This window comes from Apostichopus japonicus, chromosome 12 (assembly GCF_037975245.1).
Source record: "Apostichopus japonicus isolate 1M-3 chromosome 12, ASM3797524v1, whole genome shotgun sequence".
In the NCBI taxonomy this organism is placed as follows: domain Eukaryota; kingdom Metazoa; phylum Echinodermata; class Holothuroidea; order Aspidochirotida; family Stichopodidae; genus Apostichopus; species Apostichopus japonicus.
The window spans coordinates 1,929,702-1,953,275 of NC_092572.1; the positions used below are offsets into that span (position 1 = coordinate 1,929,702).

General features: G+C 33.1%; 2 protein-coding genes across 4 annotated transcripts; one reads left to right on the plus strand and one right to left on the minus strand.

Annotated features, from left to right (window-relative positions):
• Positions 1-4,038: 4,038 nt before the first annotated feature.
• Positions 4,039-21,467, minus strand: LOC139977696 (uncharacterized). Its single transcript, XM_071987207.1, has 7 exons — positions 21,346-21,467; positions 12,613-12,669; positions 10,462-10,749; positions 7,976-8,092; positions 6,563-7,629; positions 6,024-6,172; positions 4,039-5,702 (listed from the first exon to the last, which is right to left on the minus strand). The coding sequence occupies exons 3-7, from the start codon at positions 10,532-10,534 to the stop codon at positions 5,675-5,677; spliced, it is 1,434 nt and encodes a 477-aa protein (XP_071843308.1). The 5' UTR covers positions 10,535-10,749; positions 12,613-12,669; positions 21,346-21,467; the 3' UTR covers positions 4,039-5,674.
• LOC139977697 (tyrosine kinase receptor Cad96Ca-like) lies at positions 15,504-20,334 on the plus strand. 3 transcript variants are annotated; one of them, XM_071987209.1, is made up of 9 exons: positions 15,509-15,953; positions 16,152-16,283; positions 16,515-16,625; positions 16,777-16,973; positions 17,984-18,103; positions 18,373-18,484; positions 18,660-18,756; positions 19,547-19,649; positions 19,879-20,334. In XM_071987209.1, the coding sequence occupies exons 1-9, from the start codon at positions 15,866-15,868 to the stop codon at positions 19,915-19,917; spliced, it is 999 nt and encodes a 332-aa protein (XP_071843310.1). In that variant the 5' UTR covers positions 15,509-15,865; the 3' UTR covers positions 19,918-20,334. The 3 variants fall into 3 exon arrangements, with proteins under 3 accessions (XP_071843311.1, XP_071843309.1, XP_071843310.1); XM_071987208.1 differs by lacking the exon at positions 19,879-20,334 and having other exon boundaries at positions 15,507-15,953; positions 19,547-19,872; XM_071987210.1 differs by lacking the exons at positions 17,984-18,103; positions 19,879-20,334 and having other exon boundaries at positions 15,504-15,953; positions 19,547-19,872.
• Positions 21,468-23,574: the final 2,107 nt, after the last annotated feature.

The following is a 23,574-nucleotide window of genomic DNA, read 5'->3' on the forward strand; positions in this document are numbered from 1 at the left end:
GAGAGCAAAATGGCTATGAACTAAGTCTGTCACGACGGGTGGCTTCCATTTCAACATTTTAACTGTACCTCTAATACTCTAATTTGTGATGTCCGTATGTTCCTTCTTAATTCTCGTTCATTCTTTTTAAGGGATGATTCCACACAAACCTTCACTTCTGAATATATTTGTTACCTTTAATAGAAAACTCAATTTTAAAGGGGTTGTTTACTTCATGATCATGCTGTTCATTCTCTCACTTTTAGATCCTGTCCACGTCCCCTGGATGTGAATTTTAATACTTTAATTGACGACATAAATAATTTTTCTAATGATGATCTAGATTCTCATGTTTATAATATTACTCTTTGTCTTGCCAGTACTACTTTGCCCAATAGGTTAATAGAAGGTGTATGTTCTTCTATGCCATGGTCACTGGAAAGGAAATTGTGCGTACTGTAGTGATCGACATGTTAAGTTGTATGTGCAACTTAAATCATTTAAGGATTTACTTGAAATCTTCTCAATTCTTCAATGGCTCTAATGTGAAAGGTCCTACAATGTCATGTCATATTTCTCATTCAGTACCTTGAATTAACGTCTTACTTGTAATACTAGCTCAGTAGTAGAAGTAATCCACAAGGAATGGGGACTAAGGGTATTTTGTACTCGTGTTATACGAAAAGAAAACAAACAAGATCGTAAATATTATAAACACCTCAAACGAGAATAGTTATAAGGAGTGTGTTTAGCAATAAGATTATTTTTGTTAATGAGAAGAAACATAAATATTGTTATTATGCTAAACCTTATAAGTATTCTGGTAACATCAATCGAAGAGTCATTTGAAATAACCAATATTATGCTAAAGGATAGTTGATTGAGGAGACAGAGATCAATAATGTTAGAGACTTCTTCACCGACAAATGTCCTAAAATGCATTTAGAACTCAGTTCAGATGACAATACTTATTTTCACAACAATTCCATGCATTATTCTAATGTTTGTACTATGTCCCAGTTATGACGAAATCTTTTCAAATACCATGTAAAATAGCAGCATTTATATTCACATGTACCTAATGGCGAAGTTATGTTTTCAAGTTTTGTTTGTCAAATCATTTTAATTACAGGCTAATAACTATTTTACTTTGGTTTCGTTCCGAAATCATTGAGAAGATATTATTCACCAGACCTATCAATGTCTTTACCAAAACATAGCTTATAGGTAAAAATTCCGTTTGATTATCCGGTTTCAAGTGTCATCAAGCTGCAATATTTATTTTCAATTTTGTAACCTCTGTAAATCGTTATTCACACTTGTTCCATAGCTCTTTTGGTATATAAGCATTCGTGACGTTTCCTGTCTTTTGTCATTTTGTTGTTTACCGTAACATGGTTTCGTAAGGATGTGGCCATAGAATGGGATGGGCGAGATTGGTTGTTCTGTGTCATCTTCGTTTATAAACTCTTACCACTTTCCTCGATCCTTTTCAATGTTTTATTTGCTCTAACTCGACGTCTATTCCATTAATGTTCTTGCTAAACATTCAGAGCAGTCTCTTCAATCATTCATGTGTCTCTCCACTATATGTCCTAGTATTTGTATCGTAATATCTATCTCATACTATTCAAGGATTGGTATAGATGTTCCCAATATTTTGTTTAACATTATTTCCTTTTGTACTGTTATTTTGGTTGATTGGTTGACTGAAGCTTTGAATGGTTTATAAGACGCAGTTAGCATCGTAAAAACAAGAAATCTGTAGAGTTAAACATTTATCATGGTTAATTAGTTTCTCTTCAAATTGTACTTTGCCTAATCGGTTTCGTGGCTGAATTGTTTTAAACTTTATTGGAAGGGAAACTCTTTTGCCTGTTTTCTTATACGATAGGAACTATACCTTCCACAAAAGGAAAACACTACCAATGTATGAATCTCCGTGTGAGTCATAGAATACGCCTTACTTGTGGGATCTGCTTAATTGTGATAACTTCTCGTGAGGCACCGCGTGTAATATTGTATGAGAAATGAAGTTAGATTCCTGACAATTAATTAAGCTTACGAAAGTTCACTGGTTCGACAGTATAAACAAGTATGTGTTCTCCTTTTCTTGGAAGAATACTATGGGGTTTTATATAAGAAAGACTTTTTTCCATTATACTGTAGCATAGGGACTTGGAAGGGTTTTAGTAACATTAAGGATCTGTCACGACATAGTCTTACTATTGAAATTTCACTTATTTAATGTCACTATTATGTCAGCAGTTGGATGAATCATCAATACAAGCAAAGAAGGAGAAGGCATAGAACATAGTACTGATTTTATTAATAACAGCAAAGTACACGATTGCAAATGCGATAAAGGGGACAAATAAACAAGCGAGAATCGTAACATGTGTAGGAATAAATTGACAAATTATAACTACATTCAATAAATCAATACTGTAGTTTTCAAACGTTATACCGACAGATTTCGTAAGCGAAAAAGAAGAACCTATTCTCACATTCAACCATATTTAAGATCGATTTATAATTCACCTGATTAATTAATTTATTTAACTTTGAACAGGCTTTCTGCTTCACAGTAACTAGACAGCTAATCAATAACTATCTTATTATTTTATTCATCCTGCAAAATAAACGTTATATTGGTTTGGTTGTCAAAGCAAGTAAAATGCTCATTGAAAGCAAACGCATTACATTCCAGCTTTTCACAGACGATTTGAGATTATATTAAAGATTTACTGCCTTCTTATTTCCCCTGATTGCAAACCTTTCATGAACAACACATATTTATTTTGTCATTGCTATGTGTAATATTATATACGAAGCTTACAATCTGACATTTACAAACTTATTTATACACTATCGCAGCGTTTGGTCACAATATGTACATTTAATATACGTTGCTCAAAACCGCTAACAAGATAGATAAAATATTACATACCACAATGGAAACGTAATTGAAAATTACGGAAAAGCAAACACGCAACTCGTTTAACCTACATTGAGGAATATTTACAATGAGAATGGAAAGAAAATCTAGAAGAAATCATTTATATTGTTTACGAACCATTTTTGATTTAGAAAACAATCGATTAGCACTTTTGGCTTAAGATTAAATCTCTAACACTAGCGTTTGGGCAATCCTTTATTTTATTACGCAATGTTACTTCAAATATATCATGTATACTTTCTTTCTAGCTAATAATTACAACGTGAAAGAAGAGAGCCCGCGCTTCATATTATGTTATTATCGTTTTCTGTTAGCATAAAAAACTTTTAGAGAACATTTCATGCAACTATCGAACCTCACATATAAGGCTAACAGTTTATTTTCATTTGGTAGTATCATTTATCATTATCATGATATAATCGTCTTAGAGTCATTCACTCTCTTAAATACTACAGCTTAAAGATGTAAAATTAAGCTAACATTTGTTGGCTAAACAGAGATTCATATAAACGTTTCTGTTTTTATTTTGAATATTGGAGCAAGTCCGGGTACTTGTAAATAAATTTGTTTTGTCTGGTGTTAAAGAGTTAATACCTCCATGCGAGTTTCAAGCAGGGGTGTCAATCTGCAGGTGCGTGTAGTTTTCAGGCTTATAATTACTCGTGTATCTCATAAAAGGAGTTCAAAAAATGTGCTATGAGATTATTAGTTATCTGTATCTTGTGCTCATCTGATCAACCTCCTGATGAAAAAAAAGAACCGTCCAACTGGGTTGATACTGAAGCCCGCAGAAGTGCTTATCTCCTTTCCACAATATTTGTTGGTCATATTTTATAGTATGTTGTGTTATCACGTAAAATCAATATAACAATATATGTTTATTATTGTTTGGTTAGCAATGCCACTCATGATAGATTTAAGTGATTTTGAGATAATTATATATTTCGTAGGAGGTTTGGGACGGATACATATATAGTTGGCTGGGTGCTAAGCTGCTAGTCACGCTGTTGTTATAACCATGTAGCTTATTATACCTCAAGTTGTAGTGTGTTAGTTATGCACATAATTATAATTATGTTCACAAAAATATAATATTCATGTATAATTTACCGATGCCAAGTACAGGCCGTAGCCTGCAGGAAGGAGGGGTGGGTAGGTGAGTAGGAAGACTATATACTTCATAAAAGACAGTAGGCCTACGATCAAGTGAATCCCTGCACAGCAATAGTATGCGCAATTTAAGTTAGTTTAGCGGAATCACTTCTTGTTTTCATTAGTCAGTGGCGTGCAACATCAAGATTATATAGGCACATATTGTAGGAATGAAGTTCATTAAGAACATATAAAGGTTTTATTTTAAACGTTCATCACGTATTTGCACGACCGCTGATACGATGACCATGGGTTTGCTTTGGTTTTTACGAGTGTTGTTAGAATAACAATACACGTAGTGAGCTCCTTACATTAATACTGTATAATTTTGCGTGTACAGTGCAGTGGTCTAATGTAAAACTATGTTTCATAAATTGATCTTTGCGTCTGTATGTTTTAATAGCCCTATCAGTTTCATTATTAGCCCCTATATCATTGCCCCAATGTTTTAACTAAGAAGGTTGAGGCACACAGTCCCCTACAGGTCCCACCCACTCAGCTCATTTACCACAACCCCTCCCCAACACAGTATCGGTAACATTGTTTGCATGTAAAGCAAATATTAATAAATCAAATCTAAATATTAATTTACATATTAAATTCCCATCGGCATTCCCTGGCGTATTGTTATATTTCAATTACAATGAATAAAGCAGAGCTGTAAAGCAGTGTAAAATTCTAAAACATGAAAATTTAAAATGTTTAGCTGCCACTTACATGGTCTGTGAAGTGCTATTTTCAGAAAGTTGGGAAGCGTTTTGGGCAAAATAAATAATTCCTACGCTACATGCCAACTGACGGTGGCGTTCTGCTCCCATATTGTTGAGATGGTCTCTTTTTGGGAATGGCCCACCCACTACAAATTTCTTTGAAAAGGTAATGGTTTATACGCACATCAAAAAGCAGCACTATGTAACATTTTGACGATACATAATGCTTCTCGATGTTTCTCAACTGCCCTCTAGAGATTGTACCCAACTCAACCCTACAGCCCTGAAGTATATTTTATATGTTTATTTTTTTGCTAACGTGAATGTGCCCAGATACTCAATAGTGTGCTTTAAATGTACTTATTATGTGTGCATTTTGTTAACATCTGTAGGTATAAGATCATTTTACTCTTGTGTGCAAAGTTTAAGAATGTTTCCCCTTTGTTATAAGTTTCAATTTTATTAATTGTGATGAAGGCTCTAGGTTATACCCGGATGTTAAATAGAATATTAATTTAAGTCTTATCACTTATCCGATGTGACTTTTGTTAAAATATAGATATATGTCTGACATATAAATCAGCAGCAAACATAAACACCCTTGTAGATTCCTAGACCGGAGTCCGCACCTCGCTCCCAACGTGGCTTCGCTCCTGGACACCATCAGGGACACAAAAGGCCACTGGAACCAAACCGATAAAGGCTTTGTACCAGAGCGCTCCCTCAGCTTTTATCCATGTTCAGTGATTTATACGCACGACCCTCCCCCCCCCCTCCATTTTTCAATTGGTATTGACGCCCTGGTTTCAAGCTGTATTTTAAGATACTTGATTTATGTATCTTCCACGTTTTCATATTTCCAAAATTTAGATGTTCATGAAGAGCTCTTAATTTTCCGTATCCTGGGAATAAAAAAGAAACAAAAAACGTAAATATAAGAACGAATTCTTATTTTATTTACTTTTGCGCATTGTTCGAGTTTTCATTGATAAATAATGAGTAAATAACATGGAGGTAGTCACGTTTGCAAAGTAAATTGTAACCGCAGTGTTGAAATATATGATCAGTTGGAATATTGAAAGATTTGTGAAAAAAGAGATTTATATAAGTAACAATCTGACCAGTATACTCGTCATTGACATCCTGTTGCGACTATTAAGATCAGTACTCTCATGAAGAACTGCATGCTATGCATTAGCATACACCAAAGGCTAAAAACTTACCGTATTTTATTAGTATTTGCAATTTGTGTGTAATCTGGATCTTGCGAAAACCGAGGGTTGTAAAAGTCTACTGGATTTTCAACCTTTGGTAAATAGCTAAGCAGACGGATCGGGTTATCATCATATATCTCCAACGAGTCGAGCTTTACCTGTTTGCATGAAATAATAGATTTACATTTAATTACCATATTTCTATATATCTATATTAACGTCAGATGTGAATTAAAATAAATAGTTCTTTTATCTGAATTTTAAATAATGTAAACGACGCAGGGTAAATTCCATCATTTTCAGTTTCTTCTTTCTGGGATTTACTTAACTTCATAAGTACAAATATAATTCGGAGACTTTGATGCAACAAGATTTCTCTGTTGTACCAAACGAGTAAAAAAGACACGGTTTTGTCTAAAATAATGTGTGTTTAACTCGTCAACATACAGTTTTATGTCTTAAACAAACAATCGCTTCGTTTTAATTATATCGCAATGACAAAAAAATAAGATGAAAATTAGATCAATGTAGATATATAAACCACTTACACTTGTTTCATTGAGAGTCGTCAATAAAAGCAGTATCGCTTGTTTGTAGTAATCACTTGTGCTTTTTCTGAACACCAGCTTCCTCATTTGTAACTTTCTAGCATATAGTTTGTATTCCTCTTTGTCTTTTGTTCCTACTTCTAGTAAACATGCTAATATATCAAAGTTTGTAGATTGCGTAATAAACGTGACGGTTTTACCCTCTTCAAAAAAATTGAAAAACTTTAGTTTTGTACTTCCGTTAGTATTTAAGTAGACTGACTGAAACAACTTAGCAATTAATGGAGAAATAGTGCGGTCAAGATTATCGTAAATGTTCTGATCCTTTTTAAAGTTATCTAACATTTTTTGCAGAGGTGTTTCAGCAGCCCATCGTTGTCGTATTCCCTCTACAACTTTTAATATTTTCCACATTTTTCCATGCATCTCAATTCCGAAAAAGTCTTTCATTTGTTGTTTATTAAACCCCTGCAGTTTTACCCGAGTAGTATGTTCGTGAAAAAGTTCTTCATCATCGGAAGTTATCCAGATTTTCATTTTCTCGTACTTGCTAACTTCAGGATCCAAAAGCTCTTCTACAGTTAGATTATGTTTATATACATTGTGAAGACTCGATGAAGTGATACTAAGCCTTGACCAATTGTTAATTCCATCTAACATTACAATGCTTTTTTTACTTGTTAAATCATTGTGTAGTGTTTGGAAAGCTTCCTCAGATATTTTATATCTCAATTTTGTTAAGATTTCCTCCAATATATTAGCGCCTTTGGGAACATAATCAAGCTGAAGGTATATCAAAATATAATCTTGAAGAATTTCTCCATTCATCCACCTCCTTGCTATGTTCTGGAATAAGTGTGATTTGCCAATACCACGTTCTCCACAAAATAACACTCGTTTATAATGGTCGCCCCGGCAGAAATGGTGAAGAAGTATATCGTCGTTGTTTGCTGCTATATTTCCTTGTCCACTTGTTATTTTATGCAACGTTATCTGGTAAGTGCTATCACTGCACCAAATTCCTCTTAAGGGAATGTAGCTCTGCTTTAAATCTCGTTTCAACGTACCTGTAATAGAATCGAACAATCGTAAACGTTTACAAAATTACATTGACTACTTTAATGATAGAGAAAAAACCTAGCAAAAGCATGATACATAAGGAGACCTGAAGTATTCATTATAACACCCAATTAGCACGTCTCAACAACAGGAAGAAAACGGAACGAAAATTGGTATACGTATGAACATGATAACTACTTAAGAGAAGTCACCTCTCGTATGGTAACACAGGGAACACATCGTATACGTGGTTGGGGAATTGCCCTACTGTGACATAAGCTAATATTAAGCCAGCTAATATGTATTTAGGGAACAACAACAAATTATAGTATGCAAAACTATTAAAACAGCTACCTTGTTTACGACACCACTTCCATAGTCCTAAGCAAAAGACCCCTGTTATTGGGATGCCACATATCACATCGATCAGAAATATGCTAGCCGTGATGATGTCTTCGTTAGCACGATTGTCTGATAAATAAGATAGAAAGTCACTATTAAGAAGGCATTTATCCATCCACCAGCCATCCATCCAGCAAACCAGCCACATATACAAATACAAGTGATATTAACATGGTTACATCATACTGCTATCGTATTGTACCTTTTGCAGAGAAGCGCAAAAAAAAGAAGTGCAAATACTTATTAAATCGTTTCCCTTACGCTTCTGAAATGAAGATGACATAACGATACAAAAATATGTTCAGATTTTGTAAACACACTATCCAGGAAGTCGAACAATTTTCTTATTATTGTTTAAGTAAACTGAAAATGCGTAATACGAATCATTATCAAAGGGCTATAAACGTATTTAATTTGTAAGAAATGTCTTAAACTGTAGCTGTGCGCAGGGTGGATCACGTGGTTAATGTGCTCCTGTGTCACTCGTGTACACGTATGTTTGAATATATCTCATCCTATATTCCATGTATATATCCGTATATCTAGTTATCGGGTATCAGGTAATGTAGACATTTGCCTACTATGTACTACATTTTGTTTTGATAACTTAGTTGACTAATTACAGTATATTTACAGAATGGCCAATTGCATAAAACTTAACGTGCTTGCCGAACGGCAGGGAACTTCCTATCAACAGTAATTTCTAGAACATCAATATGTGCGGTCATACAGATACAACTAGACATGCACATATCTAATAGTGCTAATAATGATTCCGTTAGCAATGACGATGACATTGACGATGTGTTACATACATCGTGTAGTGCGAGGTTGGGTTGCTTGTATAACTTAAGCCCCTTAAATCATATATAAGATTTTTTGATTAGCATGTTACGAGCTAGCTATGTATAAGCACGCATAAATGTCGTAAATTTTTCCTTTATATCTTGCAATGCATATATAATCCGATATGTTTACATTTTCTGCATTTTGTTTACATATGTTCAAGACTGACTAATTGCAAAGTAACTACAATCAAAGAGAGATTCACTATTTACTGATATGACGTCATTCACGTGACCAGCTCAACTCAAATTGCGGCAATTGTGCAATAGCGCATAGCTCAAGTCTCTAATTTCATACTGTCGATTCAATCTCCTAGTAAATAAAGTTACCATCAAGAAAAAGGTGGGTGCAATAATACTACAATTTTAAAATGTGCAGAAATGTTAAAACGGGAGTTTATAAATAGCCTCTGTGAACATAAGTCGATGTCGCTTATACTCCAACAAATCGTTAGCAATCAATGCAAGCTGATGCATATTGGTAGTAGTAAACTTAAATGTGAGGAGTTGCAGGAGGTTTTCAATTGTTGAAAGAGACCTAGGTATCTACATTGACTCATCTTTGCAACCTTTTAAACATTGTCGCGAAGCTGCTAAAAGAGGAAATAGGGTCTTAGGTATGATCAAGAGGAACTTCAGTTTTCTTAAAGAGGACATAGTTGTTAGGCTATATAAGTAGTTGGTTAGGCCTCATATCGAGTATGCTGAGCAAGCTTGGAAACCATATTTTACTAAGGATAAGGAAGTACGCAAAGAGGTCCAGAGGAGGGCTGTTAGGATGAATAGTTCTTTAAAGGGTGTTTCTTATTATATGCGGTTACAAATGTTGAATCTCACCACACTAGAGCTTAGGAGGTTACGTGGTGACTTAATTCAGGTTTTCAAGCTTGTGTATGGTTTTGACAATTGATCCTTCACTGACTTTTTCATGTTTGCTAATAGTAGTTGTACCAGAGGTCATTGTCTTAAACTCCAAAAGACACAAAGTAGGATTAATAATCGGCATATTTTTTTTATTAGGGTTGTGAATGAGTGGAACGATTTGCCTGAGAAAGTTGTACTTGCAAGTAGTGTCAATGGGTTTAAGAATGCTTTGGACAAGCACTTTAAGCATTGTAATCGGGTCTGAGTGTTTGTCTTCAGTTTTTTTCCTTTCCATAGGGTCATTGATGGGGACTTGAGTGTCCGTCCTGATCCTATATTTCTACTAAACTAAACTAATAGGAAGCATTAATCTATTAAACTTATATTTAAAAAATGGCCAAATAGGCGTTAAAAAGATAATTTACAAAAGAAAAGTCTGGTCTCATACCTACTTCTGCTACCATCGTCGTCATTGACGACATATGTCACGTGTGTTCCATTACATGTTTCTCTAGATAGGCATATGCCAAAGCAATGCTACACACTACAGATAAAACAAATCTAGCAACTGATTCTATTTTATAAACATGTCCAATCTTAGTCATTTATAAACTCGACGACCATGCAAAATTGTTCTGACCATGATCTGAAATATAGTCTTGCCTATATCAAGCTACGATTAAACAGGAAGTTTGACAGAATGTACATGTGACTAATATAAAAACTTACCAAATGCACTTTGAATAGACATCTCTCCGTTGGTAATCTTCTGTTTAACTTTGTAGACTACAGTTTTAAACATAAAAGAAGTATATGTGTTATTATCCTTCTTGGTTTCTAGAGATGTCTCGCTGTATGTTGCTCGAGTTATTGTCACATTCGAAGACAAATGTTTGTTTAGGGACACTGTGTTAAAGTAACACGTTAAGCTGCTAGGTTGGGAAGTTTGAACTGTTATGATGAACTCGCCACAGGTATGGTCATATGTAAGCGCTATCACAGGTAATGTTGGAGTCACTATTGAAAAAGGTAAGAAAGAAACAACAGTCAGTATTTCGTGTTGATAATTTCCAACGATTTTTTAAGCAATCTACTTTAGCCACCGAAGTATGCGTTAAACATTAAAAACACTTTACCACACAATTTCAATAACTTGCATAAATTTGTGTAAATTTTTCCCCGTTGAAATCCATTGAACATTTGTTCTTTAAGCTTTTACGTGAATTAATGCAATATTAATATGTAGATTCTGGTGTTCACCAAAACTTGTGGGTATCCACCATTTTTTCAGTTTGATATGTGCATAATGGCCAAAGTATACGGTTTCCCCCTTTTGTGTTATTTTCAAAAAGGTTAAAGTTTAGAGTCCTTCGGCATTACGTTAAGTATGTTGTATGTTTATGAAAACGCTTTTTGTTTGAAAACATAATCAGTTAACCTGTTTTTTCTTTTTTTATCTTCTGCGCTTTGTTTCTTAAGGTCAATTGCCATTGCATTATATTTCCCGGAATATTGTCCCCAAATATTGAGCCCGTCGGTGCCATGGTCAAGGAATACAGCCATTTTCAAAAAAAGCTTCTTTGCACAAACAAAGTTTGATATTTAACTTTTTTACATCATGTGGACTTTTAATATTTGTTTACATCTGTTTTTTTTTAATATTTTATCAAATAGTATGATACTCTATATAAGTGGGAAGGCTTCGACAATTTTGTAATATTTTCTACGTATTTGGTATTTCTTCTTTACATATAAAGAAATGCACATGTTCTTGCTACCAAGATAACGCTTATAAGATTGCATGTAAATTCAATACAAACCTATCATAAAATATCATGCCGTTAATATATATATATATATATATATATATATATATATATATATATATATATATATATATATATATGCGTGTGTGTATGTATGTATCAATCTATCTATATAGAAAACGTGGAATGTACAAGAAAACGCTTTTTATTTGGAAATTTAATTGGGTAACCTGTTATGAAACTCAACGCATAATTCGATGTGCGGCGTAACGACTTGAACATTTTAAAATTCAATCAGTTACAGTTATCAGAAAAGAACACCAAGAAAAGAAATGAAAATGAAAATAAAGGAAACAAAATTTTATTATAATCATAATAGTTATAGTTACCGTTATCACTTAAGTCATCTTCGCCTTCGTCCTCAAGTTAACCAAAACTATTAACGTCGCTACCAATACTACCGTTACATTGTCACCAAACAAACTTCTGATTGATTTATTCAGTGATAATTCCACATCCAATATAATTTGAATTGTAAAGATATTAACAAACTATACTCTGAAAGAAACATGTCTGACACATCTGAACATCATTGTAACCATAAGTTATTGCTGAATTGTGTCGAAGGATGAATAGGCGGTGCTTACTTTGACTTTTTTTATATCAACATCTTGATTACACTTTATAAAATTCAAAATTATGAGTTAGTGGTAGTTGTTGAACATTAACAGAAATATCTCTGACTTACTTCTGCGCCAATCGGTAGTATATTAGAAGTGCCACAACAGAAGTTTGTCATTTTGACGTTTCTAATTAGTGACAACCATTTTGTTTTCTATGCAACCTCTCTTATTATTTCGAAAATTAGATAATTTGTCGATATAGCATCTCTGGTTCATTAGGATAGATAAATAGTGTACGTATTATAAGTAACCTTGAAAAACCTATTCGACGACGTCAGTTGAGAACAGAAAGTTTACAATTTCCTGTTCTTCCTTGCTTGGACCTTACCTTTAGTCGGGTACATCAAATGAGATGTTGTCATAAAAGTTAGGGAGATTTGCTATTTTGCTACTTCAAGATTACTAGACAAAAAAAATGTTGAATTCGTTACCTAACGGAACGACATACAGTTCATAACATTTCTGAAACTCTTGTATGGATCCAAGAACTGTAACATAATAATTAATCTGGCATTATTAGCTATGAGTGGATGACTGTACCAAGTCCTACTTATAAATGTGCTCTGAGAAACGTTTCTGCAGGTCATAAACGCAACAAAAAAAAGTATTTCATTCGATCTATGATAATAAAATCATACACTAAAGTTAATCAATGCATCGACCGCTAGGAACGTTAGTAAAAAAGTAGTTAATAATAAATCACATGATAGTTGACAGTCTCTGTTATAACGCGTCACTGAATGAAACTATTACTAATCTGATTTCACTTTTACATCATTACATGATAATATTTTCTGATAATCACTTTTGTCGGATACACAGTGTTTGCATTACCAAGAACACAATGACGGAATTAAGGGCAATATTTTTTTCTTCACTCAGCCTATTGCTGATTGTCTGCGGTAAGTTAGTACATAAACATTTGTTAATAAATATGTAATAGTAAAATAGAAGTCAATACGAAGTTACGGTACATTTCATTTTGCAGATGGACAAGAAAACACAACTGAAATGTGTGAAGAAATGTATGGTATTGAGAACACCGTATGTAAGGTCTCGCCTTGGGATCCTGTCTGCCTTGTTTGCCCTGTTTATCAGAAACCTGACGTGATATGGTTCATTGCTGAGACTCGAATAGCTTACGGAGACTTGAATTTGGGAAAACGTAAAGGAGTAAGCGTTAACAACTGCCATGAGACGAATGCTTCGTTAAGTGTGAAATCCTGTGACGCTGAGAATGAATCCTCTATTCGATGTCAACAGGGACTTGAAGTGTTGGCCAAATTTACACTCATATGTAAAATAGACGGTGAGTAAATGTTATTGATTAGGTAAGCGACTTTGAATTTATCTAAATTAATTGCAATATGAATTAGAAAACGACCAAACAAAAAACATAACAAACCGATGCATTTTCAATAAAATATTAATAGTCAATTTAAAGTATACAGCTAGCTTTTGTTTGTTTTTTTTTCTGTGCAGACAAAGTTGAAAGTACAGGAGATCAACCTGGTAAATTCTTCTTCAATAAAAAATTCCGTAATGAAAAAATAACAACAAGTCTTAACAATTATGAAACGATTTGTGCTGTTAGTGATATTCATACTTTAGTGGCAATTGAAGGAAACGTAACTGTTATATTTCTTAAAACATGGATACTAATCAGAGAGATCCATATGGTAATTTCATTTTTAATAACAACACTAATTCGATTTCCTTTAATAATACATTATGCTTTTATTAAGTATGTGTCCATCGTCGGCTGGACGAGACACCATTTTGTTTGACGTTTTTTTCTTTATCTGCAGATAAAAACAATTCTCAGGAAGATCCACATGGTAAACTCATTTCCAATATTAAATGTTGTTAAGATTCCGTTTTAATAACAATACAACATTTTTTTTTAAGTATGTGTTTATCGTGTGCTGGATGCGACACACATTTGCTTTTGACACTTTGCCCTTCTCCGCAGACAAATAAAATGATCAGGGAGATCCATATGGTAAATTAGTATTCAATAACAAATCTAATTAAGATTATCTTTTAATAACATTGAATTACAACAAGTGTGTGTTTTTATCGTGTGCTAGAGGTAGCACTCAAGTTTTAGTGGCAGTGGTAGCAAACGGCAATGTGAGAAACACTTTATGTGAGTATTTTTCTTGTATAATTGTTGCAATAAATAGTTTGTTTTCAAAATCACCAATCATATTAAGATCTAGTGCAATAGAGATAAAATATGGTTAACTGTGCAGCAAGACGTTGGTAAAGTCTTCGTAAGTCTTCAACAGGTGATGCCTCCGGTATCAATTAACCTGATTTTTTTAACTTAATGTGAACGACTTCTTAAAATAGTCTAATACAATGATCAATATTAAACTGATATGTATACAAGGAATGTCAACAATTCCATCTCATTTGTGACAGATAAAAATCATGCACAAAATATGATATATGTTGTTACATGTAGGGAAACTACTACGTGGTTCTAATCATTTACAACTATTTGTTCCAAGGTCATTTGCAATTTCCAAGAAAGAATTTAAGCAATATTACTAGTTTGATCAGACGATTCGAAAAAAATCAAAATGGAGTTCGAAGTAATTTAAGAGAACAATATTTTCTCCATTTCTCGTTATGATAGATACAGTGCCTCCGACAACAGGTAAACAGAGTTGTTTCTTTCCGTTTCAAAATGACATATATCTAAAATAAGTTTTTCATTATTTTGAGTTATTGTTGAGAGCACCAAGTCCTTATTTTTATGATGGAACAAAATGAAAAAGATAGACATGAAAGTAAAAATAATCGCTTCTCAATGAAATAATCTCATATGATATAGTACCTCATTCACTGATGTTTGATAATAATCCATTTTGCAAGGTTTCATACAGTTAACTTATTTTGTTTTCCTGTATACAGATAATCATCACCGTTGGAGTGATTTCTCTAGCGGTAGGCTGTACTCTTGCTCCCTTGGTAATTTGCTCCCTGCGAAAACGTAAGTTTGATCCAAACTTAAAGCCAAATCCCACTCAACATCTTTCTGCGTTGTAACGATATGGTATATATATATATATATATATATATATATATATATATATATATATATATATATATATATATATATATATATATATATATACATATACATAGTAGTGTTGCGCACGTTGTGCCAAATTTCAAAAATCAGAACAGCGTTATTTCAATCACTGAATATCGAATTCTTAAAACGATATTGGAATCTTTTGAATCATACCTTTCTAAATGTTTCTCTCATATTTTATGGGTTAACAGAAAATTCACAATCTCGAGTAATTTGAGTCTGAAAAAGTGTGTAACATTGAAATTACCAATTTCGAATACTGTTGTGAGTTCTTACACAAATATTAGTTTCCTTCGTATTATACGCGACAAAGTAATTTTAATCTAACTGTATACTGATGAATAATTTCTTGTAAACGTTTCCTTAAACATGTGTTTCTAAAAATCTGCAGCAAAGTGCATAGTTCATTCGGGTTTCAAGCAAAGTGATATTTGTAATTCCTTTAGCGATGGCTTTTAGACTACGCAATATCACTGTGAAGTGTAGTGAGCTAACCATTTGCCCTTGGCGCAACAAGACAAGTAACTTAATGTCCATTTGTATGTACATTAACCTTCAGATTTACACCCAGCATTGAAATGGAAGATAACGTGTGTTACGTAGGAATGGTCGATGAAACTACTAGAACAATGAGTTTGGAATACATTGTACAGACAAATTTAACAGGTGACGTACGTTGCTACGTTATTTTAACTTGATTCTTTATAGCAGTTCATTGTGTTGAATTTTGTAATAATGGTATTTCATAAACGAGTTAATTAAACTGTAAATGGAAGCTTCACTTCTTAAACGAGTTTCTTGTGAGTAGTACGAGTTGGCAATGATTATATGTTGGCCTCTGTTCGTTTTTTTGTCTACATCCAGATACAAATCGCCTTCTTCTCAAACCGATCCTGAACGAACAAGTGCTGTCTGGTCTACCCTTTGAATATTGGAATGCTCACATGTCGGTTGATGGTTCCAATAAAATGGATTGTTTCGCAAAGAAGCTATCAGGTATATAGCATCTCTTGAGCAAAAAAGAAAATTAATTTTAATTACGCAATTTGTAGATTCGTGTGAACGGCTAAGAAATGAACTTTCAGTATTTGATTTCGAAAGAAAACTCAAAATAATCCGGACATGCCAACATTATTTATTTTATTGTTCCATTGTTTCAACTTAAAGTATAATATTATTTTACACAAGGCGAGTATTTGAAAATGGGTCGTTATTGATTTCTTTCAGACAATGCAACAATTGGCGACTATACGACTCTCAAAGTCCTTGCCGAGAGCTTATCATCGTTTCAAATGGGCGAGGGATTTGTGAAACTTTTACACATATCAACACAGACAAGTACTTATCTATTAATATATCCATTTTATGACCGAATTGGGTAATGTCGACAATAAGGCATGTTATAATGCTGGGGTGTATAATGAATTCTATTTTAATGCTTTGCTTATACTATAAACATGCATAATATAATTTGAGCTTGTTTCTCTAGTTCCGTTTGGTCTCTTCTATGAAAAGATGAGATGTGGAACTCTTCAAGACCATGTGATGAATCATTTCCGGAAAAAATCACGTATTAATAAAACTATCAAGAGACAGCTATCTTATTTTTACCGACCCGTTTTGAAGGAATTACTCATCTTCGCAGTAAACATTTCCCAAGCAATGCATTATCTCGCTTCTCAGAAGGTACTTTACCATACTTCAGTGATTGACATTTTATGATAAGCGTGTATTTAGACAAGCCAAAAGTTTGTAATTTGTGTTTATTCATACGTGTTAAACATGGTCGAATATGATTGATCGTCCGTGATCGTCAGCTGACGATACATTAACATATCACTAATGCACGGTATAGTCTCAACGACAGATGAATATAAGTTACATAACAAGATCAAATCGGTTTGTTATATCCCGGTCCATCTAGATACATAATCTAATTCAAAGTAAACGCAGCAGATTAACTTAATTGCGTTTAAAGTTCATCGATATGAAGTAAAACGTCTAACGTAAGTAATGTTATCAGAAGTTATGCGAGGCTTCGAAAAGAACTAACAAACTTAACTGTACCCAATGGAGGCAATGTTCAAATGTCCTGAATACATAGATTCAAGGAAATGCATCAAACACGTACAGTAATATATATATATATATATATATAAAACACAGTTGATTTGACAATGTGAGGACACCTTCGATATTATCACTTACGTAACGTATAACAGATACGCCCAAATTTACCCTATTCTTACAAAGTGGTAACCTTTCGAGAATATAGTTGGTATATTCAAGGGTAACATTCTGAGAAGAAATATATGTTTATTTAATGTTTTGTATGAATGAATAGGGTTACCAAATATTTATTTGCAGTACATTCAAGGGGTATAACCTACGGTCTCGTACATTGCTTGAGTTATACCAGGCGCAGTTAATGGGAATGCGCAATGTCCAATGCAGCCTCAGATGATTCCTGTTTATTATGAAGAACCTAGTTGCAAATATAACGATGTGTCCTTTTGCATTTCCTTTATACAATTGTTTTAGGTAAGACAATATTTGGCAATCTAAATATTTTTATAAGAATATAATACATTGATCCCTTTAATTTCATCTTTACGTGGTCCACAGTGGCTAAGGCGTTTTATGATGTTTTAATGCTCTTTCCATAACATCAAACCAAATTTACATTTCTCTCGTAGTTTTGTCATCCAGCACTCTCTTTGAGAAAGGTACTGATGACGCCTCAATGCTCCTGCAAATTATACGATATTTATCCAAATAACCTATGTATGGAGAGAATCCAACATTTGATGAAAAAGGTAATGCTATGATATTAAAAAGCAAGTTAATTCAAAATACTTTTTATTCATACTTATCACCACTCATGAGCTATATATTCATTTCTTTAAATAATTTCTTATTTTGTCTAATATTAAAAGCTCTCTCTCACAGAGGAATAAAAGATGCATAATTAAGTAGGTTTTACGAAATACGCAGGAAATTTCTCGTTTTGGGGATTTGAAAGGCCTCACTATTTTCTAATGTTTTATTTTATGATTGTATTATTATTAATCCATTTTGTATACAGAAAAATCCCCCTACGGCATGGATGGCTACAGAGATATTACTTCTTGACAAATACTTTCTGAAGAGTGATTCTTGGAACTTTTCCGTTTTCTTGTGGGAGCTTCTGTCGATAGGTAATATTTCATAAACTGAATTACTTTTGAACCAACCAATTTAAGATTGTCAAATTTCACTTTTTACGGGGGGGGGGGGGGGTGAGAATAGTAGTTACCTTCATGTATTTTCATCTAAAAACACTGATTAGTTATTCATATGTTATTCTCACATGTGCTTTACTTTTCTTGCAAGGTAAAATACCGTTTGCTGGTATCTCCCAAGAAGATATCAAAGCGAAGGTTCTTGACGGGTTTATGTTATCAAGACCGTACGTTTGTCCAAAAAATATGTAAGGAAGACGAATATTCTTTACTAGCTTCATCTAAATAGTGTTGCCGAATACAATATACACAATAATATTAACTAAAAACAGCCGAAATGGAAAAAGAATACAAATATCCTTCTTTTGCATAGTTAAACATACTTCATAAATATAACAGGCCAAATAACTGTAGTTCTAAGTGCACGACTAGTTTCCAGAGTTACGATTTATTGGTTCTTAACTGTAATTCTCGTAATATCTTAAAGTAGTTTGGTGACTCCACTTAAATGTTTATTGTGAATGTAAGAAGACTATGAAAGACATGTTTATGAAATATTTATGTCCTATAACTCAGCATACTGAACGCATTTGTGTATAATTGCAGTGTAGTACGTTAGTACAACAAAGATTCACTTGTTCACTTCCTGCTGCAAAAGTGCCAATTCATAGAGGTAGAGCAAATACACGATATAGTATACATATACGTTAACCTTGAGCATATATATATATATATATATATATATATATATATATATATATATATATATATATATATATATATATATATATATATATATATATATATATATATATACATATATATATTTATATATATATATATATATATATATATATATATATATATATATATATATATATATATATATATATATATATATATATATATATATATATGGCTAAATTACTTTTTTTGTGAAGTTTGTAACAAGTAACAATCATCCTTACGTTTTTCTGTATTAATTTGTTAGGTATTAGTCCAATCTTTTACTAGCTTTCAATTCTCAACTTTCATCAGGTTTCGAGTTATGGTGTCTTGCTGGCAAAAGAACCACACCATGAGACCTCCGTGTAGTGATATACTGCAAACTATTCGATGTGAATATGAAAAGTTGCATGAGGTAACTAAACCATATATAAGCAATATCTCTCACAAAAAGATGTTATATTACATCCGAGTCTTAAAATACCGTTTGTCAAGTCCTTTGAAAAGACATACTCGATTTAAAATGTAGTGTTAATTGCGCTTGATTTAATGGTATGGAGCAATATCTTTTTGCTCCTACCAATGTTTCAGAAAATTATTAATGGCTTGTACATAACGCATTGTATTACTTCGTTTTCTTCCAGAAATGTCAAGACTGTAATTACTCAGAAATACCGAAGTGATTCTATGTCGATCGTTAAATCAGTGAATGGTGTTTATATATCGACGAGTCTTGACTTCCTCGTCTGAAGTTTCAAATTATCGTAAAATCTTCTTCGGGAAAAAAAAAAAAACATGGGATTGAACTATTTACCTACTGGGATAATCCGAGAGACCAGCATAACATACAAAAACGCCAGGCTTGTTTTGCTTTGTTTTGCTTCAGTAACGTGAACAACAGTATATAAGTCACTGTCTGCCAACCATACCCACACTTTAAGGAATTTTGGAAGACGCTTATTGCTTTGTACTGATACTGCAATGGTTAATATTTATATCTATCAGATAATCGATGGAAGGTATCTGTACTACTGTAAATCATGGTAGTTTTCGGCTTCTTAACTGTATCTATCAATAGTAACATTATATGGAGGTCATAAGTGCAACAACGCAACCTACATCTGTGAAAGTGTACACATTAAGATTTGTTTCTAGGTAGTACTAAATTATGTCAAAATGTGTATAATCGAAGGAAGATCCCTCTTTGGAATAACACAGAGAAATGAGAGTTTATCTTTATTCAATGTGTGGTTAGATATCAGTGGTGCCCTGTACAAAACGACATACGTCATTAACTCAGTACAGAGCAATCTCGCAAGTAACTTCAAAGTATCTAGTTTAAGGTCATTACATAAAATAAGAGACAACCTAGCTACCTGTAAAATACAATGCTCTTGTTATGCTTAGGTATCAACAAAAATCTACTGACTTAGATTCACTAGGAGAGTTTATTTTCATAAATATATGATGAAATTGGTTACGACTGATCCAGTTGTTCTATAATTGTAATTTGCTCACGTCATTATTTGACGTGGCAGTCATACGTTAATGATTTTCTGACTGCTTAGACGTATGAATAAATGGAAAACCAAAAGTGAAACAAGCATTTTATGAAATATCAAAGTTCAAATGAACAGAGTGTTTCAAGTTGTAATTAATCATTGATACGCCAATTGAAAGCAGATAAGATATTAAACCTAACCCGATTTAGTATAATCTATAAAATACGGTTTCATGACGCATGGTGAAAGAACTACTACCTCACTATGCGCAGAACATTGCAGTGTTTGCAAATTAATAGAAGATTATGTGTAAAACTTATACGCAATAACGCAAAAATATAACTAAATTACAGAATTTACCAACAACAAGAAAACATTACCGCTGTAGGTATGTCTAATGTTCACGTTACTTTCAGCAACGATCAATATGACAAATTATCGTTGACAATTACGAATTAGTGTGTACAAAGCCCATTGCATTTACCACTGAACATATATATTTTCCACAATTCCCTCTAACATTACATTTTAAAACATACTGAGTAGCTAATAAATATGATTACGCCACAACAGCAGTTATTATAATTTATTGAGGTTAAGATGACTTACCAACAACGTTGCGTTCTGTCTGAAACCGATGATTAACAAAGATGTTATGTCGTCTTGCACGCAAACTATCGTACGTGCAGTTTACGGTAAATAGTGTTTCTTTGTGCGGCTTATCAATACTTGAACTTTGGATTGTAGATTATAAAGCCTGGTATAGCATAGACTTTTCTTCATTTATGGCAAACAAGTCTGTGATATAGATAATAAAATATGTTTACTTAGTGTTCGAGTTGTGTAAACCACCGATTATAAATAACATTACGAGATATTTATGAAGTAAGGTTTGACTTTTAGGTAAATTATTCGTAGCATAATACATACATATTTCTTACGTTAGGTTTGGTAGACTTTTGATAGACTATTCGGTTCCATAGAAGTTCATTGGTTTGACTGTTTATATTGACATGATATTCCTTTCTAATGTAATCACACGTGAACCTTTCCGGTTAACGCAATTATTAAAATCATGGAAATCATAATACTTAACATTAAACACATTAATATTCGAATCGGTTTAAGAATTATCAGGATTGTACACCAAGAACGCTCCATGTACAAAATGGATAGTATTACAAACATTATCGAACTGAGAGAACTATTTTGTCGTTTAGTTCGAAACGTTCACAGTTTTAACATAATGAAAACGTTAGCCCAACCACGGTACTGCATTTAACGTCACCCCCTGATGATATTAGCAAATACAGGACCAAAATCGTCATCACTGAGAAACATTAACTTCATATTTATAACATGGAGGTAACTACTAATTGGGTGAAAACATCAAATATATTTAGACTGTATGTACACTACAATTTTTTTGCAATAGATTTACGCCGTCGACGCCTACCAGATCTGTTAACGAAGTTAGAAGGTTATAATTATTTGTTTGGTGCAATGTGTTTTGTTTAGAACTCATAAAGTTATATTCCTCAGTTGCAAAAAGGAAGATGAGTATATCTTCATATACATTCAATGTTTAATGACTGCGTTACTCGTTCCAGACGCTTTTGATGATCAATGTAAAATATAGCTATATAATGAATCAACGAAGTATACTTTTCTCAGTTTCATACAAACAACACTTCTTAAGAGCTGACGTTTCTAATGACAAATCAATGCCTTGATGACAACGTATACGCCAAATTATGCTCTCTAAAGTCATCTTTCAAGCGACAAATAATATGAGAGGTTTGTAAAGATGGATCAAACAAAAATGGGATCAAGCTCCTGACAGTAGTATAATGGTGAACATGAAACAGATTTTACCTTTTATAATATATTATAAGCAGGTTTAAACGCTCATCAAATAATGAAAGTGCATATATAATCAGTTCAAGTGGACAAAACCATTTTTTTTAACGAAACAATGGAACTATACCATAAGCTCTTTTAATACTTTATAGTTTGTCCTTCAGCAATGAGTGTTACGAGTTATATCGCAATCTATAGTCACGATGGGAACGTAGATGACAGATATATTCGATGCAGGAACACCTGGTCTACAGAGATATTCCGATGCAATATAGTTAGATGTAACTTAATATGTTTGTACATTCTTCTAGTTAAGGCTTTTTAGAAAGGACGTGTAACAGATTTTTTTTTTTTAACTCATTCCCGATTACATATTTTTCTAACCGCATATAAATCGTTCTTACCTCATTACGACTTTTACGATACCAATACGAACAATGTAGTTCTATTGCTAGTTTCTTACATTGTCATAAATCAGTATGTTCCGTTGACAAAGCACCTCAAAACTAATTAATTAAATACACATTAATTACAGACAAATGTACTCATGTTCTCTGTTTTCTTCTTGTTATTGTAATTTTTGTCGTGTATTTATTTTATGTAATGTAGGGTTACTGCATATCTGCTCATATGAGCTACTATTCAGCTTCTCCTTCGATAGTATTCTCATAAACGTTTAATATAATACCCGTTGGACCGGTTTGACAAATAAATGTGTAAACTTTAAGCATTTGACGTCAACTTCACTAAGTGTGACGACATAATAATGGGTTGTTTTAAAAGTCAACCGTACTAATGAATGCGGACCGGTGAAGCTCTACTAGTATGGGATATGTTTTTAATTTCGAGGACAGTGAATAAATGCCTTCCTCTCCCTTGCATCCCTTGCTGTCGTTCTGTCCACTGAATAATTGCCTGCTGTCGTGTTCCAAATTTTATATGAGACAGTCAGCGTCCTAGTTGTGATTATTGTATCAA